Genomic DNA, 24,540 nt, shown 5'->3' on the forward strand with positions numbered 1-24,540 from the left:
AAAAAACCTATACATATTTTTTACTTTATCATATAGTAAAAAAATAAAATTTCATTGAAGCATTTTTATTTTAAACTTTATTTTAGAGTGAAAATAGAGTGGATTGAGAGATATCTTAATGAGTCTGATTCATCTATCATTTTTTTCTAAATGTTCTCTTAATCATTTTGTGAGTTTTCGGATTTCTAAAATCCGAAGTACTACAGTAAAACGTCTATAAATTCAAAATCCCATTATTAATTTATAAATGTTTCTATATAATAAAAACAAATTGCATGCCTGAATGAATTTGTCATGGCCTTATGTTAAAATCGGTTTACGCTCATCAACCCAACCACTAGACCAGACTTATTTCAGCTAGTGATCTCCAAGACTCTTCGTTGAAACAAAAAGAGTTGACTAGGAGGTGTTATTGGTTTATATATTTTGATTGATTTAGAAATTCATATAGTATTTAAAAATTCATATAGTACTTATAAATCCAAGTAAAATATGCAAATTCGGAGGTTTTCCCTCGGATTTGAGTCTTTGTATTTTTAACTAAAAAATTCAAACAAATCAATTCAAATCCATTAAAAATTAAATATATTAGTAAATCCGTACGATTGAATAATACTTTATTTGATATAAAATTTATGAATCATTAAATCAATAACACCTGATTTTAATATATATTTGAAAATCACAGAACCAATAACATTAGATTTAGTTCGAATTTTCAAATTCATTAAAATACAACAACCAATAACCCTTACTATTTTTTTTTAAAGAAAAACATACTACTAGATTACGACACAACGTTACACGGTACACTACCACGAAAAGTTCACTTTTTAGGGCACAAACATTGAGAAAATTAAAAACCACAATAGATAAGAGTTTTTTGCTTCTTCAACAAGCAACTTAGCCAAAACACACACTAACTTCACAATCTTTCAGTTCACATCATCTGATGATTTCAAGTAAAGGGTTTCTCCACCATCCCCTGAGCTTCCTCCTCTGCCTTCACCACTTTCCATTTCCGGCTTCCCACGGCCAAATTCATTAAACCCACCACCAGCCTCTCCCTGAAGGATATGAAAACCGCTGCTTCCTCCTCCGGTGCTTGAGCTCATCCCTAACTGGCTATGGTGCAACTGCTGATGCTGAAGAGATGCATAAGGCTGTTGCTGCTGAGCATACAGCATGGAAGATCGAGCCGCGATTAGAGACTGCTGAGACATCTGAGTTGCCTGTTGCTGCTGCTGCAAATAGTGTGAACCTCCTTCTGCCTGAATAACCCCACCACCAGCAGATCCATACTGCTATGTATATAAACCAACAATACCAATGAGTTTGTTTCAATTTCAAAACAATATATATATATATATACTTTTTATGATTTACCTGGCTAAGCACGCTTGGAGGTTGAGGCTGAGAATCTGCAATAGCAGCTAAGTACATTAGGTTGCGTTGAAGCCTTGCCTGGTTCCTGTAACCATTAGGTTTTACCATTAGATCATTTCCTATTATAACACAAATGAAATCAAGGAGATAAGTTTGCTCTTACTCGGCACATTCGCTGAGCTTTCCAGAGTTTTGAGATTCAACTATCTTCAGAATCAACGATTTGTTCTCGTCCAAGTACTACAGTTTAACACAATATATCATCACCTCACTAATCAGTGCAGTGTTATCTTGATCTTTTTTTTTGTTAGAATAAAGACATGAAACGATGAAACATCACAAAAGCGTATGAAAGATTTTCTTTCTAAAAGATTTGAGGACCACACAAGTGAGATAGGACCAGATGTCGTTCGGACCACAAAGTATATCTGGTCATGTAAGCAAGAAAAGGAACACTTGGACTGCAAATACAACACATAGATAGATCTAATGATAAGAATCTAAACAGGACCACCGCATTCACATAAATGGCTTTGTGGTTTTTGCCATCTATGAAACTTCCAGAACACGAAAAACACGACAAAGAAAGAAAGCATGAAATGTGAAAAAGCTTCTGTTCCCTAGATTTGTCTGTTCTGGCGCATTATTTTCATTACATGTTTCAAGAACGCAAACAGATGGACCCTAAAAAAAAAATTTTCAGTAGAAAGAATCTCTTCAACCGTTGGAAAGACATACAGGCCTAAAAAATCTTATATTTACATACAAGTTTTCAAGCTTGTTCGGTTTAGACTAATGATTTCTAACTAAACGGGCAAAAATGATGTATAATTGATACAACGAAGCTCTCTGGACAAGAAGAAAAACTTGAAATAATCATTTAGTGACATGCTAAAAGAAAGAGAAGCTATGCACAATACAGAAGATAGAAACATTACAAAACAGAAATAGTATAACTAAAACTAATTTATCAGTATAAAGTATAAAATACATGGCAAAGAACCCAATAATCAAAATATGATGAGTTTAGTTTTATTTTTTTTGAGAAAACCATCGTTTAAATATGTTGTGAGAGTCTGAGAGAGCAAAATCTAGGGGTCTCTGGGGCTCTTACAAGCGAGAATTTCATCTGGTTTCTTTTAAAATACAAAGAAACATGGATAAAAGTTTCAAAAAACAGCATAGATAATATATAAATATAATAGAAGCAGCATAGATACAAGGAAAAGATACTATAATAGAAGTAGCAGACGAACGGGAAGAAGAAGAAAACCTGCTGGATATGATCAGAGGTGACATTGCTGGGGTAGTAACCAGCCATCATGGGCTGCATCTGCATCAGGTGCTGTTGCATTTCTTTTGCTATTATATATAAAACCGGACTGCTCTTATTTATTTTTATTTTTTTGTTGCAAAATGTTTTATAGAGTGAACCCCCACCACTAAACCCAAAGGTAAAAGAAGAGCCACCCACAGACAGAGAAAGAGAGAGCGGAGATATAAACTTTTTGTATCTGTTTCTTTTTTACACACTTGTTCTGTATATAGAAAACTCTTTAAGTATTGAAGATGTGCATCTTGTGTGTGTTACCTCGCTTTCTCTCCTCCACAAAAAGTCGTTTTGCGTTAAAAGACTGAGAGAGACAATGAAGTCTCTTAAGAGAGAGAGAGTCTTGTTTCTCCTTTTCTTGGGTTTGGGGTTTGGTTTTGTTGGTTTCTTTCTGTCTCATCCTTTCTATGTCCCTGTGAAGAAGAGGAGATCACGTGACGAGTCATGCTTATTATAGAGACGTGAGACCTTTGCTTACGCTCCAATCTCCATATATGTGTATCATTTAATTCTGTATATATTTATTGAAATATACCCGATAAATTAATAATCTTTATAAATTAATACTCGATAAATTAATAATTTCTATAAATTAATAAATTTTACCGGTCTTAACTTGGGTTGGTTCAAAATTTGACACAAATCGATAAAATAATACGATAATAATTTCTTAAAAAATTCTATGTAAATATATAGTCCCATTAAAATTATAAATTAATAATTTATATGTATATATATTTTATATAAGTAAGAACCTATTATTATATTGTTTGTTTTATATTTACAATGAAATTATTTTTATATTTTTTAACTCTTAATATATTTTGATGAGTTTTAGTAATATTATATCTAAAACCACATTTAAGTTATATGCAACATATATTATATACACTAAATAATATAATAAAATTAATATAAATATCAAATTAAGAAAAAAAACAATTAATGTCTATACACCAAAATCAAATATATTTTTTTATCTTAGAATAAATATATTTTAAAATGAAAAATCTAAATAAAATAACTTTTATAAATTAATATTTCTATAAATTAATAAAATTTTAAAGTATCAACATTATTAATTTATAGAAGTTTTAAAGGTGAGCACGGAAAATAGATGAGAAAGACACATTTTACATGCAAAAGTCCATAACAGCATAACTCCGATGTGTCAAACATGTGATGTCCACGTATAATTTATATCTTTTCTCGCCTAAAATTTGGTAAGCATTGTTAACTGTCGGGTTTTTAAAATAATGAGAAATGCTTAAAGGCAAGTGACAGTACTATTGAGTTATAATAAAAACAAAAACCACTTAATCTAGTTTCCTCTCTTTTTCTTTTTTTGTATACCAAGTTAATGTTTCATAGTATTTAGAAATACACTGAACATCTTCAATAGTTACGTTTATTTTTTTCTCAAAATAATATTATAAATATGATGTTAGGAGTTTTCAAAGCTCCTAAGACAAATGTTGTAGTATAAAAGATTGTCGAACCAGTTCTGAGGAATATCAAAGCACTGAGAATGCAAGTACTCACTTAATCTAAGTGCAACCAATGATTTAGATGGGTTTTAAAACTATGACTAATTAAAAGGAATAACTAAATGATACTTTCTTGACTAAGGGAAAAGAGAACTCATGGGCATAGGGATTAGACCTTGGGTGATCAAGTATCGAACTAAGGATGGCAAATGATCAATCAAACTATCAACCTTAAGCCTAGACACAATTCTAAGCAAGCTCTATGTCTAGATGAATGCTCATTTGCTAACACATCTCAAACATCAAATGTCTTTGGTTGAATAATATGAAAGCAATCATTACTAACAAGTCTATTAGCTATCTTAGCACCTTTAACAGCAAATGTCTTTGGCAAAGTATACTAAAAGCCTAGGAGAGTTGTCTCGGGCATTTCATCGAACACATTTCGGGTGAGAAATGCCTAAGGATCAACAACTGAGTGGCCAACTCAGAAGATGCATTATGATTATTCTACTAGCAAGGAAATATGAATGATCTACACTAAAACATCCTAGCTCTAACCTAATCACCCTTAATCTCCCTAACCCATGAATTCAAAAGATGATTACTCACTAATCTCCATGATTCCTCTTAAACCCATATTGGATTTCAGATTAACCATGTAGAGAAATAGATAAGAAATCAACAAGAACACAAGAACATAACAAATCAAAATCCAAGAGATGAACTTCTCAAGAGAGTTCTTGTGTATTTCTCAATAGATCAAACGATAAAAGATAATCTGCCTCTGGTGGCTACAAAAGATGTTTAAAACATAGGTTTTTCCAAGTGCAAAACGTCCAAAATAAATTGCAAAAAGGTCCTTAAGAAATCATGATTTTCGGCAGCAAAATAACGCGGAGCGACTTGCAGGTGTCGCTCCGGGAAGTCGCTCCAGGGCCGATTTTTGGTGTCTCCGGGCGAGAGGTCGCGAGCGACTTTGGTGTGTCGCTCCAACGGGTCGCTCTGGATCGGGAGCGACCTTGGTAGGTCGCTCTGAGAGGTCGCTCCAGGGTCATCTAAAACTGTTCGGAGTAATGAGAACGCGAGCGACTTCATGGTGTCGCTTTAGGAAGGTCGCTCTGAGAAGTGGGACACAGCGACTTCGTGATGTCGCTTCGGGAGGTCGCTCCCATGCTCGGTTCGTCTAATAGTCACCTTTTCACCTCTTTTGAGCTCCAAATAACCTCATGTGGTACTCCAGTACCTAATAGAGACTCATGTATGCAAAATGCAACCTAAACATGTCTGAATCCTAATCTATATGATGAAAATGTTTATGAACGAATGGGTAAAACAATGCAAATATGCAAGATATCAACTCCCCCAAACTTGTTCTTTTACTTGTCCACAAGTGAACTTTCTAGAACTCATAGGGAGAGAGGTTGAAGGTGGGAGCACATAGCCAAAAGAAACACAACTAGCACACTCTCTTATTACACTCTAGCTTCTCTAGGCCTATCTTAACTCTTTTTGTTCTTACACTCATCATCAAGCATCCACACATTCAAATCAACCAACTCTCACATTCATTAAGCACAAAACATCAGGTGAATTCTTGCAAATGGTCAGTTGGTCCAAGTCATTTGGTTGGGTAAGGGAAGGCTTTTATTCAAGTGATTCAAGAGGTTCAAAACATATGATCTTTAAGGTGGTTTACTCTCGAAACAAGTAGCCTTGACATTGCACATAATATATCTAAGAAAGGGATCAACTCATGCATACAATGCTCAATCTCCATTGTTCTACCCTTTTCCCAAACATACAATTACACAATCATTTCTCAATGTCAAACCCAACTCACATCTCTCACCAAAAGATCCTAAAAACTTTAACTCTTTCTCTTTGAAATCTACAAGGGATTTTTCACAACCTCAAAACATTTCTTAGCTCCTAACAACTTTGCTAGCCCCCTTTTCTTTCTTTTTCTTTTTCTTTTTTTTTTTTTTTTTTTTTTTTTTTTTTTTAGGCTGGGGGCCAAGACTTTTCAAAACTTGAGCTAGAGGCTTCTCTACTTATCCCAATAAAACAATTCACTTAAACACAAAGAGTCTATTCTTTTCCTTTTTCATTTCTCCCAAATCATAATCACAACACTCACCCCCACCTATAGCTTGACAATAGAGTGTCCAATCTAGCAAGAATGAAGATCAAGCATTGTCGTTCCCGATACTCTCAACATTATGCACATGTAAGACTTTCCGAAAAAGGCCTCACTCATCAAACAATGAAAGCTTAAAAGGAGGAAAAGGTTTTGGGAGTGGTCTACCACTAGAGTTTGTCAAAAAAGATTGGTATAAAAGATGTGACAACTCAAGTGTGTATAGCCATGACTCAGTACACAAGGGACCATGAGCAAGAAGCATTAAGTTCGTTCAGTTCAAATAAGGTTGTAGTTGGCTTCAAAGACTGAGTTTCAGCAATCAACAAGTTTCAGGAAGAGTTTTCAAGGCTCGAAACATACAAGTCTTTTTGAGAGGTGCAAAAGCTAGTCAAGTGCAACGTAGTGTTCTTTACAAGGCATTCAAAATCATTGCTCCCAATGCAAGTGAATGCAACCTATATGCTCTAGACTCTCCTAAAAATGCAAATGATGCAAACTAAATGATTGATTTTTTTTTATCTATGCAAATAGGTATGCCATGCATGACTCAATGAAACAACATCAAAGCAAACATGATCAAATACTTGGTACCTCCCCCAAACTTGAGTTACACAGTCTCTGTGTCGTCAAGTAGAGAGAGATACCGAAAAGAAGACTAATATGCAAAAATGAAATGGTATATACAAGGGAGTGTGGTGGGTTACCTTCTATAGGGAATGAGTAGAGGGAGATGCTCCCTCCTCGTCGTCCTCAGGTGGTAACTCTTCAAGGTGCTCATCAGCAGGAGTGTCCATCTCTTCAATGTAGAAGGCTTGCCCGAACACAGTTGGTTTCCTCATTTTCCTCTTGATGTCAAAGTGGAGGATGTTCTCTTTACCCAAATGGAGATCAATCGTGCCTTCCTTCACATTAACAATAGCTCCTGCTGTAGCTAAGAATGGCCTTCCTAGAATCAATGGGTCTTGAGCCTCCTCACCCATCTCAAGCACCACAAAATCTGTAGGTATCTCATACCTTCCAATCTTCACAGGGAGGTCCTCTAAGATGCCCACAGGGTACTTCACTGAACGATCAGCTAACACCAGAGAGAGTCTACACTTCTTGTACTGAGTGAATCCAAGCTTCTTTGCAACAGACAAAGGCATCAAGCTGACACTAGCTCCCAAATCGCAGAGACTTTTCTCAAATACCATAGGTCCAAGAGCACAAGGTAGTGTGAAGCTTCCTGGATCCTCTAATTTCTCTGGAACATCAAGCCTCTGGATGATGGCATTGCACGCATGGGTAAGAATCATCATGCCTTCCATCTCCTTCTTCTTTGCAGCTACAACATCTTTCAGAAAATTGTTGTATTGAGGAATCAACATGAAAGCATCGATGATGGGCATTGCAACCTGAGCTTCACTCATTTGCTTCTCAAACAGAGCTTTGTACTTCTCTAGCAGCTGCTTCTTGAATCTACCAGGGAATGGAAGTTTGGGTTCATAGGGAGGAGGAACAAAAGAACTTTCACTTGCTGGAGTAACAACTTCACCATCCTTTACTGTCTTCTTCTTCTCTCCAACCTTTCCTTTACCTTTGGCTTCCACTATCTTCTCCAAGATCTCGTCATTGATCTTCTCATCAACAATCACCACTTCATCATCTATGTTGATGGCAACCCCCTCACCTAGTTCTCTCAGCATCCTTGGTGAGGGTTCTAGGAGGTAACTGCTTACCACTCCTAAGGGTGATAGCTTTGGCCTCCTTGGGATTTTGGTCAGACTTTCCAGGTAGAGATCCTTGCTGGCGATTCTGGTGAGTGTTATGGAAGCAAATTGATTCTCTAAATTCCTGACTGTAGAAGCAAGGTGTGAGAATTTGTTGTTGAGCTCATTGTAGCTCCCATCAATCTTGGAATGAAGGTTCTTCAACTCATAACCAACTTGCTTCTCACTTCTAGTCTGAGACTCCAAGATTTGCTTCAGTAAGGTATCAGTGCTGCTCTCTTGAGGAGCAGAGGAACCAGACGAGGGGTTTTGCTGAGGCTGATAGCTGCCTTGCTGGTTGTTTCTTGGCGGATAGCCACTCTGTTGGTTGTTTGGATAGGATTTCTGTTGGTAGTTGTTGTACTGAAAGTTGGGCTCCTTTTTGTACCAGCTACCATTGTTGTTGATGAAACACAACTCCTCTTGACCTTCCAAACCCTCAACCTCATTGACAGCAAGTGGATCTTCCTGCTTGGAGTTACCAACAAACTTCAGCTGCTCTTGGGTTGCTTTTTCAGCAATGAGTAGGTCGATCTTGTCTTCCAAAGCTTTGATCTCTTTCCTCGTCTGCTTATCATCTGTTCTACTGCCTCTGTCGTGGTCTCCACTGTAGACTGCATCACTCTTTACCATGTTGTCAACCAGTTCTTCTGCATCCTCCTCAGTTCTCCCCAAGAAGAACCCATTGCTAGCTGTATCCAGTCTGGCTCTGTACTTAGGAAGAGCACCACGGTAGAATGTGCTCAGCAAGCTCTCCTTAGAAAAGCCATGGTGTGGGCATTGAGCTTGGTAGCCCTTGAATCTCTCCCAGGCTTCACTGAAGCCTTCCAAGTTCTTCTGTTGAAAGCTGGAAATCTCGTTTCTCAGCTTAGCAGTTCTTGAAGTAGAGAAGAACTTCTCCAAGAATGCTTTCTTGCAGTCATCCCAAGTAGTGATGGAGTCACTGGGTAGAGACTTCTCCCACTGACGTGCCTTATCCCCCAAAGAGAAAGGGAATAGCTTGAGCTTTAAGGCATCTTCGGACACACCATTGGTTTTTGACAACCCACAGTAGCTGTCGAACCTGTCCAAGTGATCAAATGGATCCTCTAGAGCCAAGCCATGATACTTGTTGTTCTCGATCACGTTGAGGAGTCCTGATTTGATCTCAAAGTTGTTGGCTGCCACAGCGGGTGCTCGGATTCCCAATCTATGACCATGAATGTTGGGGCGGTCGTAAGTGCCAATGGGTCGAGCTGCTCGCTGTTGGTTTTGAGGTATGTCTCCCATATCAGTACTCAATCTCTGCAAGTGAGCCTGTTGCTCTTCTTCTCTTCTATTTCTAGCACACTCTCTCTCTAAAGCTCTGATGTCTGCAGCTATTGGAACTAGGTTTGATGGACCCCTGCTCCTCAAGTTCATACACCTGTAGATTAAAGGGAGGTGAAGAAAGAAAATCAGTAACAAAAGAAAATAAAAATGACTTAGTCTCAAGCAAGTGACTAAATCTCAATGTTCAAATCTACTCAGAATTTGGCAACGGCGCCAATTTGATGTTAGGAGTTTTCAAGGCTCCTAAGACAAATGTTGTAGTATAAAAGATTGTCGAACCAGTTCTGAGGGATATCAAAGCACTGAGAATGCAAGTACTCACTTAATCTAAGTGCAACCAATGATTTAGATGGGTTTTAAAACTATGACTAATTAAAAGGAATAACTAAATGATACTTTCTTGACTAAGGGAAAAGAGAACTCATGGGCATAGGGATTAGACCTTGGGTGATCAAGTATCGAACTAAGGATGGCAAATGATCAATCAAACTATCAACCTTAAGCCTAGACACAATTCTAAGCAAGCTCTATGTCTAGATGAATGCTCATTTGCTAACACATCTCAAACATCAAATGTCTTTGGTTGAATAATATGAAAGCAATCATTACTAAAAAGTCTATTAGCTATCTTAGCACCTTTAACAACAAATGTCTTTGGCAAAGTATACTAAAAGCCTAGGAGAGTTGTCTCGGGCATTTCATCGAACACCTTTCGGGTGAGAAATGCCTAAGGATCAACAACTGAGTGGCCAACTCAGAAGATGCATTATGATTACTGTACTAGCAAGGAAATATGAATGATCTACACTAAAACATCCTAGCTCTAACCTAATCACCCTTAATCTCCCTAACCCATGAATTCAAAAGGTGATTACTCACTAATCTTCATGATTCCTCTTAAACCCATATTGGATTTCAGATTAACCATGTAGAGAAATAGATAAGAAATCAACAAGAACACAAGAACATAACAAATCAAAATCCAAGAGATGAACTTCTCAAGAGAGTTCTTGTGTATTTCTCAATAGATCAAACGATAAAAGATAAATTTGCCTCTGGTGGCTACAAAAGATGTTTAAAACATAGGTTTTTCCAAGTGCAAAACGTCCAAAATAAATTGCAAAAAGGTCCTTAAGAAATCATGATTTTCGGCAGCAAAATAACGCGGAGCGACTTGCAGGTGTCGCTCCGGGAAGTCGCTCCAGGGCCGATTTTTGGTGTCTCCGGGCGAGAGGTCGCGAGCGACTTTGGTGTGTCGCTCCAACGGGTCGCTCTGGATCGGGAGCGACCTTGGTAGGTCGCTCTGAGAGGTCGCTCCAGGGTCATCTAAGACTGTTCGGAGTAATGAGAACGCGAGCGACTTCATGGTGTCGCTTTAGGAAGGTCGCTCTGAGAAGTGGGACACAACGACTTCGTGATGTCGCTCCGGGAGGTCGCTCCCATGCTCGGTTCGTCCAATTGTCACCTTTTCACCTCTTTTGAGCTCCAAATAACCTCATGTGGTACTCCAGTACCTAATAGAGACTCATGTATGCAAAATGCAACCTAAACATGCATGAATCCTAATCTATATGATGAAAATATTTATGAATGAATGGGTAAAACAATGCAAATATGCAAGATATCAAAATACATTATATTATTAATAATTTTAATAAAATTCGTTATATTTATACAAATTTTACTCAAATATTATTTTATTCTAACTAAAGCTTATACATAAGTTTAGTTTCTAAAAGAGTATACCATGATTTATATTAATTTATAATTGTATTATGAAAGTATTAATAATTTTGTTAAAATATAAATACAACTATTAAATCTGAGATATAAAATAAAACTATATAAAGTGTAAGGATTTATTTATAAATAAAAAGATTTGACATTAAAACAAAATTGCGAATACTATTCCTCAAATGTTAGACAATACTACTTTTAAACTTATTTTCCTTTTCAAAATAGAGTACCATAGGAACATGGTTCTCCCTCATTTTTTATATTTTTCTTTAATAAAAATGTCCATTGAAGATGAAGGACCATTACACTATTTCTAGTGATTTCCGTCAATTTTCTCTTTAAAAGAAAATAAACTCAAAATAAATAGGGAAATTTGCCAATATGGAACTAAATCTCTAAAGTATTGTCCCCTTAGAATTAAATTAACTTTTCACACATTTGGACAGTGACTACCCTTTCTGTATATAAAAATTCATAAGATTTTTTTTACAAAGGAAAAAAATATGGAAAAATAGTTAACTTAATGTAGATAAGCATGTGCATGTGAGAAAAATATTTTTGACATCAAAAGATGTTTACATAATAATTTGAAAAATTGGCTAAATGTGCTAGTTAACCATATCTGCCATCTACGGTGGTTTAGAATACGTAATCTGAAAGAAACACAATGTTCTAAGGCATGTAGGCTGCATATTATAACGGAAACGTATATAACTAGTAAGGCAGAATATGAAGTTCACGATTTCCTCTATGCTCTATATTTCTGGTAGACTTAAAACACTAAACAATGTCATCTCATCAACCGCGCTAGAAAATAAAATCTAAATCCTTCCTTATTATAAACCACGCAAGAAAATACAATCTACATCATGTCTTTATATCTAATATAGTAGTATATAACATCCTATTTATTATTCTATTTTCTAAATTGGTAGAATGCAAGTTCTATAACGGTTAGTAAACAAAATCCGGAAATCTTGGTAAAAACGGTTATGAAATATTCACTAAATCTTTTAAATATTTTGTTTTCCTTTTTTAATTGTTTTTTTTCCTAAATTGTGGTCTTCTTCATCGTTGTCTCACGATTTTTTTTTTCTTCTTCTCTAACTTTTTCCTATCTAAACTATGGATTCACAAGAAGAGGTTGAATGGTGTGACAAAGAGAAGACCAATGGAAATGATGTGCGATTTTCTTTGGTGGATTTTGTGAAGGAGGGTCAACATTTTATTTCAAAAACGCTTTTGAAGGCAGCATTCGAAATATGTGCAATGAAACATAATTTCGACTATAAGCTTGTCAAGTCGGATAAAAAAATGTGGTACATTCGTTGCGCAGATGATGATTGCAGCTGGCGTGTTCGTGCAGAGGGGTTACCTGATTCATCTTATTTTATCATCAAAAAGTATGTACCTCATCATTCATGTGCTGCATCCAAAAGGAAGGGTTCTGTTCGGACAGCTTCAGCAAAAACAATTGGTACTCTGGTTATGCATATGTATGAAACTGCTAAAGAAGGGCCGAGATCTAATGATATAGTCCAGTATATGCGTTCAGAACATGGACTTGAGATATCCTATTCTTTGGTATGGGATGCACGTGAGTATGCAATCAACAAAGTGAAAGGCCTTCCAGAGGAAGGCTATGAAAAAATTCCCAAATACTTGCACATGATGAGGGAAGCTAATCCAGGGTCACACACGTCTTATGAAAGGGATTCTGAAGGGCGATTCAGATTCCTCTTCATCTCCTTTGGTCAGAGTCTTCGCGATTTCTAGGAAAGTTATTGTTGTGGATGGGACGTTCTTGAAGAGCAAATACAAAGGGGTATTACTGGTTGCTACTGCATTAGATGGAAACTCTAATTTATATCCTATTGTATTTGGAGTTGTCGACTCAGAGAATGACCTTGCGTGGAACTGGTTTATGAGACAACTTAATGCGGTCACTGCTGACGAGCATAGTTTAGCTTTTGTGTCTGATAGGAATTCCTCGATTGCTAAAGCTATTGCTAACGTGTACCCGCAAGCTCATCACGGAATTTGCATTCACCACTTGCTGAATAATGTCGTAACATATTTTTGTGGGAAAGGTGTGGCTGGTTTGGTTGCAAAGGCTTTTAAAGCTTATCGAGCTGCTGATTTTCGTAAGCTGTTCACTGCTATTTACTCTATTAGTCCTGAAATTGGAAATTATCTAATAGAAGCCGATGTGAGGAAGTGGGCTCGTTGTCAATTCCCAGGTTACAGGTATGATATCAACACTACTAACCCTGCGGAGTCGATAAATTCTGCTTTGCGTACGCCTAGAGAGTTTCCAGTAATACCTCTAATGGACAGCATTAGGGAAATGATGACTCGATGGTTTTTCCAACGTAGAACTTTAAGTTCTAAGCACTCGAAGCTACTGACCGTTGCTGTGGAGAAGAAGATAGACAGAAGGATTGAGAAGGGTAAAAAGTTTAAGGTCTTCCCGATTAACGATGACAGGTTTTTGGTTCAAGGTGACACTTTTGACTGCATGGTTGACTTGGTCAGACGCACGTGTTCTTGTGGGAAGTTTGACCTGATGAAAATTCCATGCAGGCACGCCATAAAAGCAGGCTTCAGTGTTGGAATACAAGCACACACACTCACAGACGACATATACACTACTGCGTCATGGCGCACGGCTTATGAAGAAAGCATAAATCCTATTGGTGTCCCTGAAGATGCTTGGACTGTTCCATCTCATGTGGAGCAGACGAAAGTCCTTCCTCCAGAGTCTAGACGAGCTGCAGGTAGAAGAAAGAAACGCAGATACGAGACAGCCGAAGATAAGATCCGTTCGTCACAAGGAAATCAAGGCTCTAAAGGTCGCAAATGTAGCCGATGTGGGATTCGAGGGCACGATAGGAGAACATGTGATCGAGCAATATAGGATACTCAGTTCGTTTCATGCAAGCTTTCTTTATGTTGATTTATGCAAGTTATGTTTCCGGTTTTTTTGGGTTACTATGTTTCAGACTTTATGCAAGTTCTGTTTACGCAAGCTTTATTCATCTTGATTTATGCAAGTTATGTTTCAAAGACTATCAAAGTTATGTTTCAGCTTTGTTCATCTTGATTTATGCAAGTTATGTTTCACGTTTTTTAGGATACTATGTTTTAGAGACTATGAAAATTAGGTTTGTTTGATAACGTTGTTCATAACACGACAATAAAACTGGAAATAAGATTGGTTCAATATTTGAAAATGTAACTTGAATCAGAGAACCATTACAATATCAATCACATTTGGACCAGAGACATAACAAACTGAAAAGGGTTCCTACGCAACCTACATCAAGCGAATGCTTATGGTTCATAACTTCTTCCTGCACTGTCTTCTTCATGGAAATTCTCAGATCTTCAATTTCCTCAGCAACTCTCGCCTGATGCTCAGACATCCTTTCAATCTCATCAAGCAGAGCCTCGTCTACCCACTTAAAAAGATGATTTTCTTTTTTTCTCTGTTTCAAAACACAAAACAAATCAATTGACATATAGAAGAATATGAAGTAGTGAATTATCAGATTTACCTGTAAACCAATCTCACATCTGAAGAATCGTCTGTATGGGTTCTCTTCCGTTTTTGAAACATAAGTGACAATCTTCTTTCCACACCAGCATCTGGAAGGGATCGCTCCATGGTATTTCGTGTTCGTCATTCTCTTTTGAGGAGAGATTTTTTAAGAACAAGTAGGAGAAAAAAAACACCGCAAGATGTAGTGTTTGTGGCCGCTTTATGATCTTATATAAGCAATATAATTAGGGTTTACAATGTTTCTAATCGGATCGGCACATATGGTAACTTGTATGTGTTTTCATTATAAAGATTTGTTTTGGCACCAAATAGATTGTGGTATTTTAGTGTCATTTAGGCTATAGGGTTTGAAATTGTTTGTCTTCTTTAGTGTCATTTAAGGTATAAGGTTTAATATAGTTTGTCCTACTTTAATGCCATTTAGGGTATAGATAGGTTTAGATTTCGGTTATGTTTTGATAAGAATTAGGACATCGCATAACAATCATTTAGGGTATAGATAGGATTTCATATTGTCACCTAAAAAGTAAAGAGAAAGCAACTTCAAGAGTCAAATAAAACAGTGAAATAAGGTAGTAACTAAAGGAGTAAAATGGTAACTAAAAGAGTCAAATAAAATCACCAAATAACAATATACTTCCTACACAAGTCATAACAGAAAGAATTTTATTCAAGTTCCACTAGAGCACTTGAAATTGTCTTCGGGGGAGTGAATTTTGCCATCCTTTCAATAAGGACAGGATCAATAGCAGCTTCCCATAGGTCATAAGCAATCTTCTGCCGCGCTTCACGAATGTTGTTGTCATTCACGAGGGAAAAGTCTAAGTCTAGAAGATGGCATTCAATGTGCTTCAAGGCATATACTCCACAGTCACTGCTACTTTTGTTCAATAAGAAGGGCATTGAGACGTAGGAGACCGTATACTGCTTGACTTGATACTGTCGATTCTTAGAAGACTGAATGGCTTTGACAATTCTAGGGATGAGAACTGCAAATGGCTCCACTGCACCGGGGTGTCTCAGTCCCTCACAGTCAAAGACCTCTATCGACCGAGTAACAAAGTTGACGCACATAGAGATCCAGTGCTTACCAACATTTAGGGGGACATACATGCGGTTAACATCAAGATCCCACATTAGTCTTGTTCGTCCGTGTGCTGGAAGTTCGCCAATGCCGTACTGTTGTAGCAGTCCGCCCACTTTGAATTTCTTCTTGTCCTTCTTATACTCGTTGTAAGAGTTCGTAATTTAATTACTGAACAAGCATGTCATGAAGGCTACTTTATTTGGAAACCATCGCCGCAAGGAAGTCCTCTCAGTGAATAACCACATCATACCATCAATTTCCTGCATAATTTGATAAAAGACTGTAAGTTTGTGTACACAAAATAAAAAGGAACAAGGTAATAACTGACCTTATTCAGGAGCCACTTTGAAGGTCCGACGACACGAGATACTAACTCATTTGTGAACATAGATGGTCCAATTTTTAGTTCTCTGCATTACAAAATTCAGTATCAAAATGGTAGAATTGTTAAAAAAATTTAAAAATATCAACTTACTTGAAAGTTTTGGTCCAGTCAACAAGTTTGCCCCATAATGCCTCAGGGACAAACACTAGTGAGTAATCGGGATCATATATCCGGTCCTCAAGTGAGTCCACGTCTTTCAGAGTAGGTGGTCTCCAATCCGCAGGCTTAAACGAAGACAGTGGAGTGGCAAAGTCAGCTGGTTCATCACCATCCAGATGTTGTGAAGGATCAAAACCTTTAACATGAGATGCTTGAGAAAGGTTTCCCATGGCTTCTTGTAAAGAGTCTTGGGTCCCCTTATCTACACATTTCGCTGATTTGGTCAAATTCTTCAAAAAATCCATCATTTCATTTTCATCAGTTTGAACATCCTGTTAATAAAAAACAAACATAACATTAATACTAAAAAGACAGTCCATAGCAAAATATAGAAAAGTACATTACAAAATAGTCAATCCCACAAGTCATCATCATTAGTTCATACAAGCCGATATATTACATATTACAATACAAAGACATTACATCAAAAGAGTCGACATAGCAAAATACACAGAGCTTCATTTTTTGGTTACCTCTCTTACTGGCCGAGGGCTACGACGAACCGGAGGAGGATCCACATTTGCAGATGCCTTGCCTTTTCCCTTTGCTGCGGGAGGACCCGTACTATGAGATGATGGTCCTTGGTCTTTTCTAATTGTTGCTGAAGGAGAGAGAATCTCAGATGTGTTGCCTTTTCCCAATGTTTCCGATAGACCCTTAAGCTGAGAGACTTGTTCCTTGAGTTGAGCCACCTCATTGGCAACGTTGTCAAAACGCTCATGTATGTCCTTCTGCACCACTTCCTTAAAAGAGTTGAAAGAAGCGGTGAACAAACCTTCAATGAAGGTCTTCATTTCACTAGAGACCCCACTGTTGTGTTCAGCCGCACGTTGACAAAGCAGTTGTTTCTTTCGAGACTCGGCACCAGGATCAATTAGCTTGCGCTTGCCTCTTTTCGCAGTAACAGCCGGTTCTCCTGCAACTACAGTCGGTTCCTCTGCAACAGCTGACGGTTCTTCTGCAACATCAGCCGGTTCATCTTGTTCTGAATCAGAAAGGTCCATGTGTGCAGGCAAAGACTCAACTTCCCAATCGAAATGCGTCCAGTCTTGTTTCGCATTGATCAATTCAACAATACGACCAACTCTTTCGTCCTTCTTTTCATCTTCCCTAAGGAACTCAGTATCAGCAATCACATCGAAATCACCAGTAGATGATATAAATGTGAACAGCTCTCCCTGCAAGAACAAACAAAACACTAAGCTTACATTGAACATTTATTGAACTCAATATTTAAAGAAGAAATATCAGTTACCTTATCAAAGTGGGACTCTAGGCTGGTGATATCTTGGTAGGATACTTTACCACTACCTTTCCAATTCCTACATCTCATTTTCTTCACGTTTTTTTTATTTTTTTACCCACCGTAGAACCAATGTCTGGAATTGCCTCCATAATCCATATCTGAAACGCATATGAGAATCCATCCAATACGTAGCTGTTCTTCGTATGCACATCTTCTCTTGCTCTGAGTATTGATGCAATCAGCTCATCATAAGCGCGAAGACCCCAAGGATACATCCTCAATTTCTCAAAATCCATCACCAAGCGGATGTATTCTTGAGGGATATACACTTTCCAATCCTTAGCCATGAGGAATGATTGTATAATGGACAGATACACTAACCTCACTCTGTCCACATACGACCACTCGTTACACACCTTAAGGAGCTCATCCCTTATAGTATATAAGTTGATCTTCGCATTGGTCTTCAGCGCATTAGCCCAGAACCCCTTATCATTCTTCCAGTTAATGAAGTCTACGTCGGGTTCCTCTTTGTACTTCAATCCAGTCACAGCATAAAATTCTTGCATAGAAAACCTAAGAGGCCTCTTCGCAAAAATAAACCACAGCTCGTGAAGCTTGGAAACCCTGAGCTGCTTGCACATGAAGCTGTGAATAATCTTCCCTGAGTAGATGAGGTTGTTCTCTATGATCGCCAGAAGAGGCCCGAAGACAGGGTCTTTCAAAACTTCCTCATACTCATCTTTCAGAGCCACCTTTACCGCCTTCAGAAGCGTCCTTCTACATGTGTTGTTAATCTTATCCATCTGCGTCTCAGCACCTTCTTGAAGAATGCGTTTAGGAAACTGGTGAGCCATTCCTAAAAAACATGAATTCCATAAGTTAACAGCGAACCAAATATAACCATCTCACATTTAACTAGTTTTTTACAATTCAAAAGTACTTAGAAACACAAATTGAAACAAAATATAATGAACTAGCAAATGTGTTTTCCTCTAAAATAAAACAGAGTCATTGCTACCCACCAAATGAATAACAAAAGACTACACACTATCGACAAATTCAATTCAAATAACAAACTCGATCCCAAAACAAGTATGTAAAATCGATGCCTAAAGCATGTCAAAGTCATTAGCTTTTTCAAGTCTATTATGAATTCTAAACCTTAATAAAGCCGATACCAAACAAACTAGAACTCAAAATCACCTCAACAACAAGTCAATCTCACACCCCACTCAACCACATTCCGCATCTGAAAACCATAAACTTGTTTCGATTTGTGTTTTAAACTAACTCTCTATCTAGTACAATTTGTAGTACATGCAAATAAACATAAGGAACAAACAAAAAAAAGCAAAATCGTAAAGGGGATTTCAAAGCCTAACCTTCAAATTGTCAGAACCGAGATGAAGGAAGAGCAAAAGAAAACAACTAATCGTCCTTAATCGGGGAGGAGAAGCTACTCCCGAGCTTGAGCAGCTTCGATCGTCGGTGGCGGCGGAGATAAGAACGACAATCTAACCGGTGGCACTAACAGAGGAAATACGCAAGAAGGAGGAGGGAGAAGCGATGTGACTCCTCGTTGAAGCTCTCCGACGAACCAAGAATCTCAGAGGCGGAAGGTGTCGCCGGCGAGAAAGAAATCGTCTCTCGATTGGGAAAGAGAGTCGGAGAGAACGGGACCGAGAGTTGGGAAAAAATAACCCTATTTTTATTTAATTAAGTATTTCCTTTTTAATTCATAAAGTTTTTAAAATTTTATTAACTATTTTATAAAGAAAAGGACAAAACAGTAGATTCACACAGTATTAGTTCTAAGGGGACAAGAATTAATTATATACGGACAAGGTTAGAGAATTTAGTTCTAAGAGGACAATACTTTAGAGATTTAGTTCCATATTGGCAAATTTCCCAAATAAATATGTAGTTTACTCCAATATCTTTTCTCATTTTCCATTAATTCTTAATATATTTGTTTCTTAATTTTTTTTATTACTAACAACAATATTTAGTTCATAAGATTTAAAATTATATTCATTTGTTATAAAATTTCAAATTTTTACATTGTTCGACAAATGTAACTCGTGTAGACTTTTTTGAAGAAAAATATGAACTAAATAAGAAAAAGATAAAATATTTAATTAGAACTAAACTATGAACTAAAAAAAGACTGAATATTTAGGAAGTACAAGTACAACAATATTCACCTATCAACTAAGGCCAAATTTACTTCGCATATAAGTATATGAAATATGATCAACATAACATTTCATTATCTTTCCATAAAATTTCACTTTTGAGTTAATAAGAAAGCATTCTTTTTTATGTGTCGTCGCACAAACAGTTTGCTTGTTATAGTTATAAAGAAAATGATACTAATCCTCGAAATTTGTTTAGGTGGTCACTCCTTCTTGCCTTCACGAGCTTCAGTTTCTATTGGTTTCTCTCCCATATTCGCCACCGCCTCCTCCTCCGGCGCTGGAGTCATCAGAGAATCAAATTTGTCTGATTTCGCCAACACAATCTCAATCTGTACGTATATGTCAGAAGCAAAAAAATGAAACCGACAATACATACTTAAAATCTTAGCTTAGCAATTGGAGAAAGAAAGAAAAACTGGCCTTTGTCTTCTGAACTATCTTCCCTTTGTTCTCGTCTTTCATTCCCACTGTCGATGTCAGAACTCCTATTTGTTTGTTTCACACAAATGAAAATTTCAAGAAACAAAAAAAGAAGGATGAAACAATGTTAATGAAAAATAAGAGAAATCTTAATTACTCTTCTCGGTTGCAAGTCCATTGTTCTTCAAAATTTCTGAGATAGTAACCACTGTTGTGATCGCTGCAAATAATCAAAAAGTATTTTAAACACACACATAAACAAAGGGAGACTAAAGATTGAATGATTGTAACTGAAACCCAATGTCGGTTCTGCGCAAAACTATATGACACATTAGCCTTGACCTCTAAATTTCAAAAAAACTATTATACAATTGTCGAAAAAGAGTTTTGTTAAGATCGACTTAAAAATGCATATATATATATAAATTTAAATCCGGCCATGTTGAAACCTACCCATACCAAGTGCAGAAAGCTCAACCTCGTTGTGCTGTTGAATGTACCTCTGCATCAGATACACATGAAAAAAAAAAGATCAGTTTTTACACTCACGAGATTCATATATAAAATATGGTTGCTTGGACACCAAGAAACCATTGTTGTGATAAATTAATGGATATTTTTGCACTACCTTGGCGAGGTTAACGTAGAAGAATAAGGGTTTCTTGGTGTTGGAAACTTGAATCCTGTTCTTCTTCTGAGTTTCCACTGCCGTTGTAGCTGATATGATGAGGTTGCTGGCCGGAGATGTAACCGGTGCATGAATCGGAGTTGCTATTTCCATCGCCATTTTATCTTAATTGGGATCACGATCTTTTTGATTTAACTAAACTTTCTTTTTTCTTGGTACGTGCAAGCATTGTAAATAGCGCTTCGAAGCGGTTGTAGGAGAGCTAAAGAGTGTTCGTCGCCGGTTTGTTCGTTGACTTAGTACGAGATTAAAACGGATCATCTCGCTTCCAAGTTCCAAGTAAATGCTTTGCATTTCTCACAATCTACTTTTGAGGATTTCATAAGTATTATTATTTACAAAACTATAAAAATGGTAAGCATAAAATAAAATTAGTGAAATAAAATAAAAGTGGATGTGATAAGATGAATGAAGTACATAAAAAGAATATATCTATTTTCTTCATTTCTTATTAAAATTATCAAAAATGTTTAGGAATTTTTTTTTGTATTTTGTTTTTATTTGTGTATAATTGATGGAATAACTATTCCATTCCACTCAAATAAATGGTATTTTTTTTGAACGGCAAATACATTAATAAAATACAAAAAAAAAATCCCTAAACATTTTTTGTTAATTTTAATAAGAAATGAAGAAAATAAATCTATTATTTTCAAATATTTTCTTTCATTTATACCATTTACCATGGCATTAAATCATTTTATTAAAAAAAAATCTCAAATCTTTGTTGTGATTCAAGACTATTTTAGAATTTTTTTAAAAAATACTTCATAAGTGTTGTATAAATGAATAGGCAGTTTTCCCCTCTCCTTTCACCTAGTAGCAGGCGTAGCAGTGATGGCGCTCATTGTCTTCTTCTTATGCTTCCTCAAGCAGCATACATTGTAGCCCAAAAACCGATTCAGGTAAAAGAGCTATTCCATTACCTACTTTTAAATGTTGATTTATATTCCTATGGTCAATAGAAATATACATATATAGAGCAATCATTGTGAAGAGTTGTGCAAGGGACAATCCTCAACAAGTGAAACAAAGATTAAGATATTGGGCACAAGCTGTTGCATGTTCTGTGATGCAGTCTCATTAATGAGTGTGTATACGCTGTGACTCTTAAGTTTCAACTTGAAACACTTGTTTTCTTTTATTTTTGTTGGTGAGATAGGACAGATATAGAATCCTACCAAGTAGGATCATTCTGAGGAGAGAAGAACAAAAGAGATAAAAAAAATAGAATGAAACATAGAGTGAGTACGTAATGGCTCTCTCTACATACTTGTGCAGAGGGAACAAGATGAAGATAGGAAGCCCTTTCTTATTCATGTAATGTATGCATATGAACTTCTAATATTTGGTTATGGATTTGATGGTTACGGTAAAAAAATATAACCTTAAGAGCATCACTGCATTGGTGAAAGATCCATTGAGGTTCTCAAACAAAAATGTTAATATTAAAATAGGATTTAACCAAATGAGTCTCAAAGAAAAAGAGGTCTCTCAAACAAGAGAGTAATGATGAGCTTCCAAAAGACAGCAAGAGAGTGAAGATGATGATGCTGATGGCGAAGACAAAGTAGAGATCGCTTAGAAAAAGAGAGGAAGACGGCAAAGAAGCTGAGTAAGGCGGTGAAAATGGTGCAGCCAAGACGTAGTGGTGGGTTAGAGAGGATAAAAGCTACCTCAGTGAATAAATCATGTTAGACAAAATTACTCTTGTTCTACAGATTGGAATTGTAATATCCAGAACAGGATCTTAGAGTGTCCTGAGTTTTTGTTTTTTGTCTCAGTTCTAGCATGTTGGTTTACTGAGAGTTCTCTGTACTCTTTTGCAAGTTATTCTGCCTTCTTGAGAAGAAGAGCTTTACAGATTCAAACACCACCATGGAGCCAATTCTTACAGGAAGACTACTCTTCTTCCTTCAACAAAGAGTATTTGATCTAAACTCATTTCACAAACCCTTGTAGCTACATGAAAAAAACAAACCAAAGCCTAAAGTCTCATTCATCATTCTTCATACATTCTCCTTGGAGCTTGACGAAACCTCAGTTTTCTCCTCTGCCTTGTTGCTCATAGCTACGGTAGATGAGTCAGCAACAGTTTCTTCAGGCTCCGTCTTAAGCTCAGACTCAAACTCTTTTGCAGCCTGCATCATTACAAACAAACAAAAACACCACAAGTTCTTCATCAATCCAAGACAAAAGCTAAAAGGAACACAAAACATACAAGCAGAAGCCAAGAACTAAGAGCCATAACAATAACCAGCAATTTTCTATTCAAGTTCCAATTTTTTCCAAGTGTTGACATCAGTTCAGACAGAACCCATAACAATTAACTAAAGAACTTGAAACACAAAATTCGATCAGTTTATCGAATGACCAAACCTGTTGAAAGCTTTTGACAGTTTTGCCAATACTTTTACCGATCTCAGGAAGCTTCTTGGGTCCGAAAAGCAACGCAGCGACGCCAGCAATCACGGCAAGCTCAGGGACACCGAGACCAAACAGGGCATTGCAAGTGAGTGCCTTTCTCCTCTGCTCCGGTCGAATGGCTACCAAAGACCGAGTCTTTGGTCGGGTCGTTACTGTGAAGCAGTTGGAGAATAGGGAAGAGCGAGATGATGAGAGAGGTAAAGAAACTGGTGGAGGAGAAGATAGAGTCGCAACAGATGTCGCCATTACTGCTCTAGTTTTTTCTTTTTTTTTTCTTCTGGTTCTAATGCTATCTGTTTTTTTTTCTTCTTCATTTTATTATCCAGATATTCAGATTCTCATCTAAAATAAATTAGAATAAAAAAAAAAGAAGTCTAGTTTTATTAAACATACCAATTATAATTTTTCTTCTTCTTCTTCTGATAATGCTAGAAAATATGACATCAGATTAAAACTCAAAAACTCCTTTTTAAGAGAAAATATAAAATTTTAAATTAGAAAAAGACACAATGTTTTATTTTGTTTACATGAAGAATATTGAGAATTTAGAGCATCACTGGTGAATTTTTAAGGGAAGTTTTCATTAATAAAAAAATGAAAAATTGTAAAAACTAAAAGAAAATGAAAAAAGAAAATAACAGTTTTTTTTAATTGCAATATTTGTGAGATTTAGGTCAATAATTTTAAAATACTAAAATATGTTGCTGAGAAAAATGATCTCCGTATCTAAACTATTAAAACTGAAGTACAAATAAATCTTAACCCTAAGTTTTTCTCAATAATTACCATCCAATGCCACTGACCTTATAAATAGCAATTTAAGTAAAAATTGTTATAAAATTGCCTAATATTTAGCTGCCTAATATTTAGCTATCTAATAAATTTAAAAGATATGCAATCATTCATTTATTCAAAAAATCAATAAAACAATTTTGCAATCTATAAAAAAACTATAAAATAGATTCAATGATCAGATTAATTTATTGGTTTATTAAAAATTAAATTAATCAAAATCGTTTAAAATTTTCAGAATAATAAAATTAACTCAGTTATATTTAATTATTTAGCATCTTCTAATTTAATTAGTACAATAATATATGTATTTAACTTTTAAATGTTTATAAAAATTAAAAACAAATACCCGTGCGGAGGCACGGGTTAAGATCTAGTTTAACATATGAGCTGTGTGGTATGGTAGCAGCCCATTATAGCAGGCCCATAAT

General features: G+C 36.4%; 6 protein-coding genes and 1 non-coding gene across 10 annotated transcripts; 2 read left to right on the forward strand and 5 right to left on the reverse strand.

The window, feature by feature from the left end:
* Nucleotides 1-147: 147 nt before the first annotated feature.
* Nucleotides 148-3,401, reverse strand: LOC103837299 (GRF1-interacting factor 1). Of its 3 annotated transcripts, none has more exons than XM_009113646.3 (5): nt 2,978-3,401; nt 2,660-2,748; nt 1,550-1,626; nt 1,387-1,471; nt 148-1,304 (listed from the first exon to the last, which is right to left on the reverse strand). In XM_009113646.3, the coding sequence occupies exons 1-5, from the start codon at nt 3,114-3,116 to the stop codon at nt 936-938; spliced, it is 759 nt and encodes a 252-aa protein (XP_009111894.1). In that variant the 5' UTR covers nt 3,117-3,401; the 3' UTR covers nt 148-935. The 3 variants fall into 3 exon arrangements, with proteins under 3 accessions (XP_009111894.1, XP_033137195.1, XP_009111895.1); XM_009113647.3 differs by having other exon boundaries at nt 867-1,301; nt 2,978-3,382; XM_033281304.1 differs by having other exon boundaries at nt 814-1,304; nt 2,660-3,388.
* Nucleotides 3,402-8,857: 5,456 nt separating this feature from the next.
* LOC117128821 lies at nt 8,858-8,964 on the forward strand. Its single transcript, XR_004452212.1, has one exon. It is a non-coding gene; the product is annotated as a small nucleolar RNA R71 (small nucleolar RNA).
* A 3,883-nt stretch (nt 8,965-12,847) lies between these two features.
* On the forward strand, nt 12,848-14,059 carry LOC117128370. The gene has a single exon (XM_033280603.1). It carries the CDS (start codon nt 12,848-12,850, stop codon nt 14,057-14,059), a length of 1,212 nt encoding a protein of 403 aa, XP_033136494.1.
* A 346-nt stretch (nt 14,060-14,405) lies between these two features.
* On the reverse strand, nt 14,406-14,828 carry LOC103873686 (uncharacterized protein At4g04775-like). Its single transcript, XM_033280605.1, has 2 exons — nt 14,700-14,828; nt 14,406-14,630 (listed from the first exon to the last, which is right to left on the reverse strand). Exons 1-2 carry the CDS (start codon nt 14,826-14,828, stop codon nt 14,406-14,408), a joined length of 354 nt encoding a protein of 117 aa, XP_033136496.1.
* A 542-nt stretch (nt 14,829-15,370) lies between these two features.
* LOC117128373 lies at nt 15,371-18,438 on the reverse strand. The gene is made up of 5 exons (XM_033280606.1): nt 17,701-18,438; nt 16,809-17,513; nt 16,267-16,607; nt 16,120-16,201; nt 15,371-15,931 (listed from the first exon to the last, which is right to left on the reverse strand). Exons 1-5 carry the CDS (start codon nt 18,436-18,438, stop codon nt 15,371-15,373), a joined length of 2,427 nt encoding a protein of 808 aa, XP_033136497.1.
* A 1,279-nt stretch (nt 18,439-19,717) lies between these two features.
* On the reverse strand, nt 19,718-22,463 carry LOC103837300 (uncharacterized protein At2g34160). 2 transcript variants are annotated; one of them, XM_009113650.3, is made up of 5 exons: nt 20,831-22,463; nt 20,662-20,704; nt 20,360-20,422; nt 20,203-20,267; nt 19,718-20,111 (listed from the first exon to the last, which is right to left on the reverse strand). In XM_009113650.3, the coding sequence occupies exons 1-5, from the start codon at nt 20,987-20,989 to the stop codon at nt 19,983-19,985; spliced, it is 459 nt and encodes a 152-aa protein (XP_009111898.1). In that variant the 5' UTR covers nt 20,990-22,463; the 3' UTR covers nt 19,718-19,982. The 2 variants fall into 2 exon arrangements, with proteins under 2 accessions (XP_009111898.1, XP_009111897.1); XM_009113649.3 differs by having other exon boundaries at nt 20,656-20,704.
* A 228-nt stretch (nt 22,464-22,691) lies between these two features.
* On the reverse strand, nt 22,692-23,626 carry LOC103837301 (sec-independent protein translocase protein TATA, chloroplastic). The gene is made up of 2 exons (XM_009113651.3): nt 23,270-23,626; nt 22,692-23,031 (listed from the first exon to the last, which is right to left on the reverse strand). Exons 1-2 carry the CDS (start codon nt 23,561-23,563, stop codon nt 22,900-22,902), a joined length of 426 nt encoding a protein of 141 aa, XP_009111899.1. The 5' UTR covers nt 23,564-23,626; the 3' UTR covers nt 22,692-22,899.
* Nucleotides 23,627-24,540: the final 914 nt, after the last annotated feature.

The sequence above is a fragment of the Brassica rapa genome, chromosome A09 (assembly GCF_000309985.2).
Source record: "Brassica rapa cultivar Chiifu-401-42 chromosome A09, CAAS_Brap_v3.01, whole genome shotgun sequence".
Classification (NCBI taxonomy): Eukaryota; Viridiplantae; Streptophyta; class Magnoliopsida; order Brassicales; family Brassicaceae; genus Brassica; species Brassica rapa.

Bases quoted from the DNA above. Each gene is read 5' to 3' on its own strand.
- LOC103837299 (XM_009113646.3), bottom strand. From the start codon at position 3,116: ATGAGACAGAAAGAAACCAACAAAACCAAACCCCAAACCCAAGAAAAG. The intron at 2,749-2,977 runs GTAACACACACA...TATATATAATAG, and splicing joins TGTGGAGGAGAGAAAGCGAG to CAAAAGAAATGCAACAGCAC. The intron at 1,472-1,549 runs GTAAGAGCAAAC...TAATGGTTACAG, and splicing joins AAGCTCAGCGAATGTGCCGA to GAACCAGGCAAGGCTTCAAC.
- LOC117128370 (XM_033280603.1), top strand. From the start codon at position 12,848: ATGAAAGGGATTCTGAAGGGCGATTCAGATTCCTCTTCATCTCCTTTG.
- LOC103873686 (XM_033280605.1), bottom strand. From the start codon at position 14,828: ATGACGAACACGAAATACCATGGAGCGATCCCTTCCAGATGCTGGTGT. The intron at 14,631-14,699 runs GTAAATCTGATA...GTTTTGAAACAG, and splicing joins GATGTGAGATTGGTTTACAG to AGAAAAAAAGAAAATCATCT.
- LOC117128373 (XM_033280606.1), bottom strand. From the start codon at position 18,438: ATGGCTCACCAGTTTCCTAAACGCATTCTTCAAGAAGGTGCTGAGACG. The intron at 16,608-16,808 runs GTAACCAAAAAA...TTTTATTAACAG, and splicing joins GCCCTCGGCCAGTAAGAGAG to GATGTTCAAACTGATGAAAA. The intron at 16,202-16,266 runs GTAAGTTGATAT...TTTGTAATGCAG, and splicing joins GACTGGACCAAAACTTTCAA to AGAACTAAAAATTGGACCAT.
- LOC103837300 (XM_009113649.3), bottom strand. From the start codon at position 20,989: ATGGCGATGGAAATAGCAACTCCGATTCATGCACCGGTTACATCTCCG. The intron at 20,423-20,655 runs GTAGGTTTCAAC...GATTATTTGCAG, and splicing joins GCTTTCTGCACTTGGTATGG to CGATCACAACAGTGGTTACT. The intron at 20,112-20,202 runs GCCAGTTTTTCT...ATATACGTACAG, and splicing joins AGATAGTTCAGAAGACAAAG to ATTGAGATTGTGTTGGCGAA.
- LOC103837301 (XM_009113651.3), bottom strand. From the start codon at position 23,563: ATGGCGACATCTGTTGCGACTCTATCTTCTCCTCCACCAGTTTCTTTA. The intron at 23,032-23,269 runs GTTTGGTCATTC...GTAATGATGCAG, and splicing joins CTGTCAAAAGCTTTCAACAG to GCTGCAAAAGAGTTTGAGTC.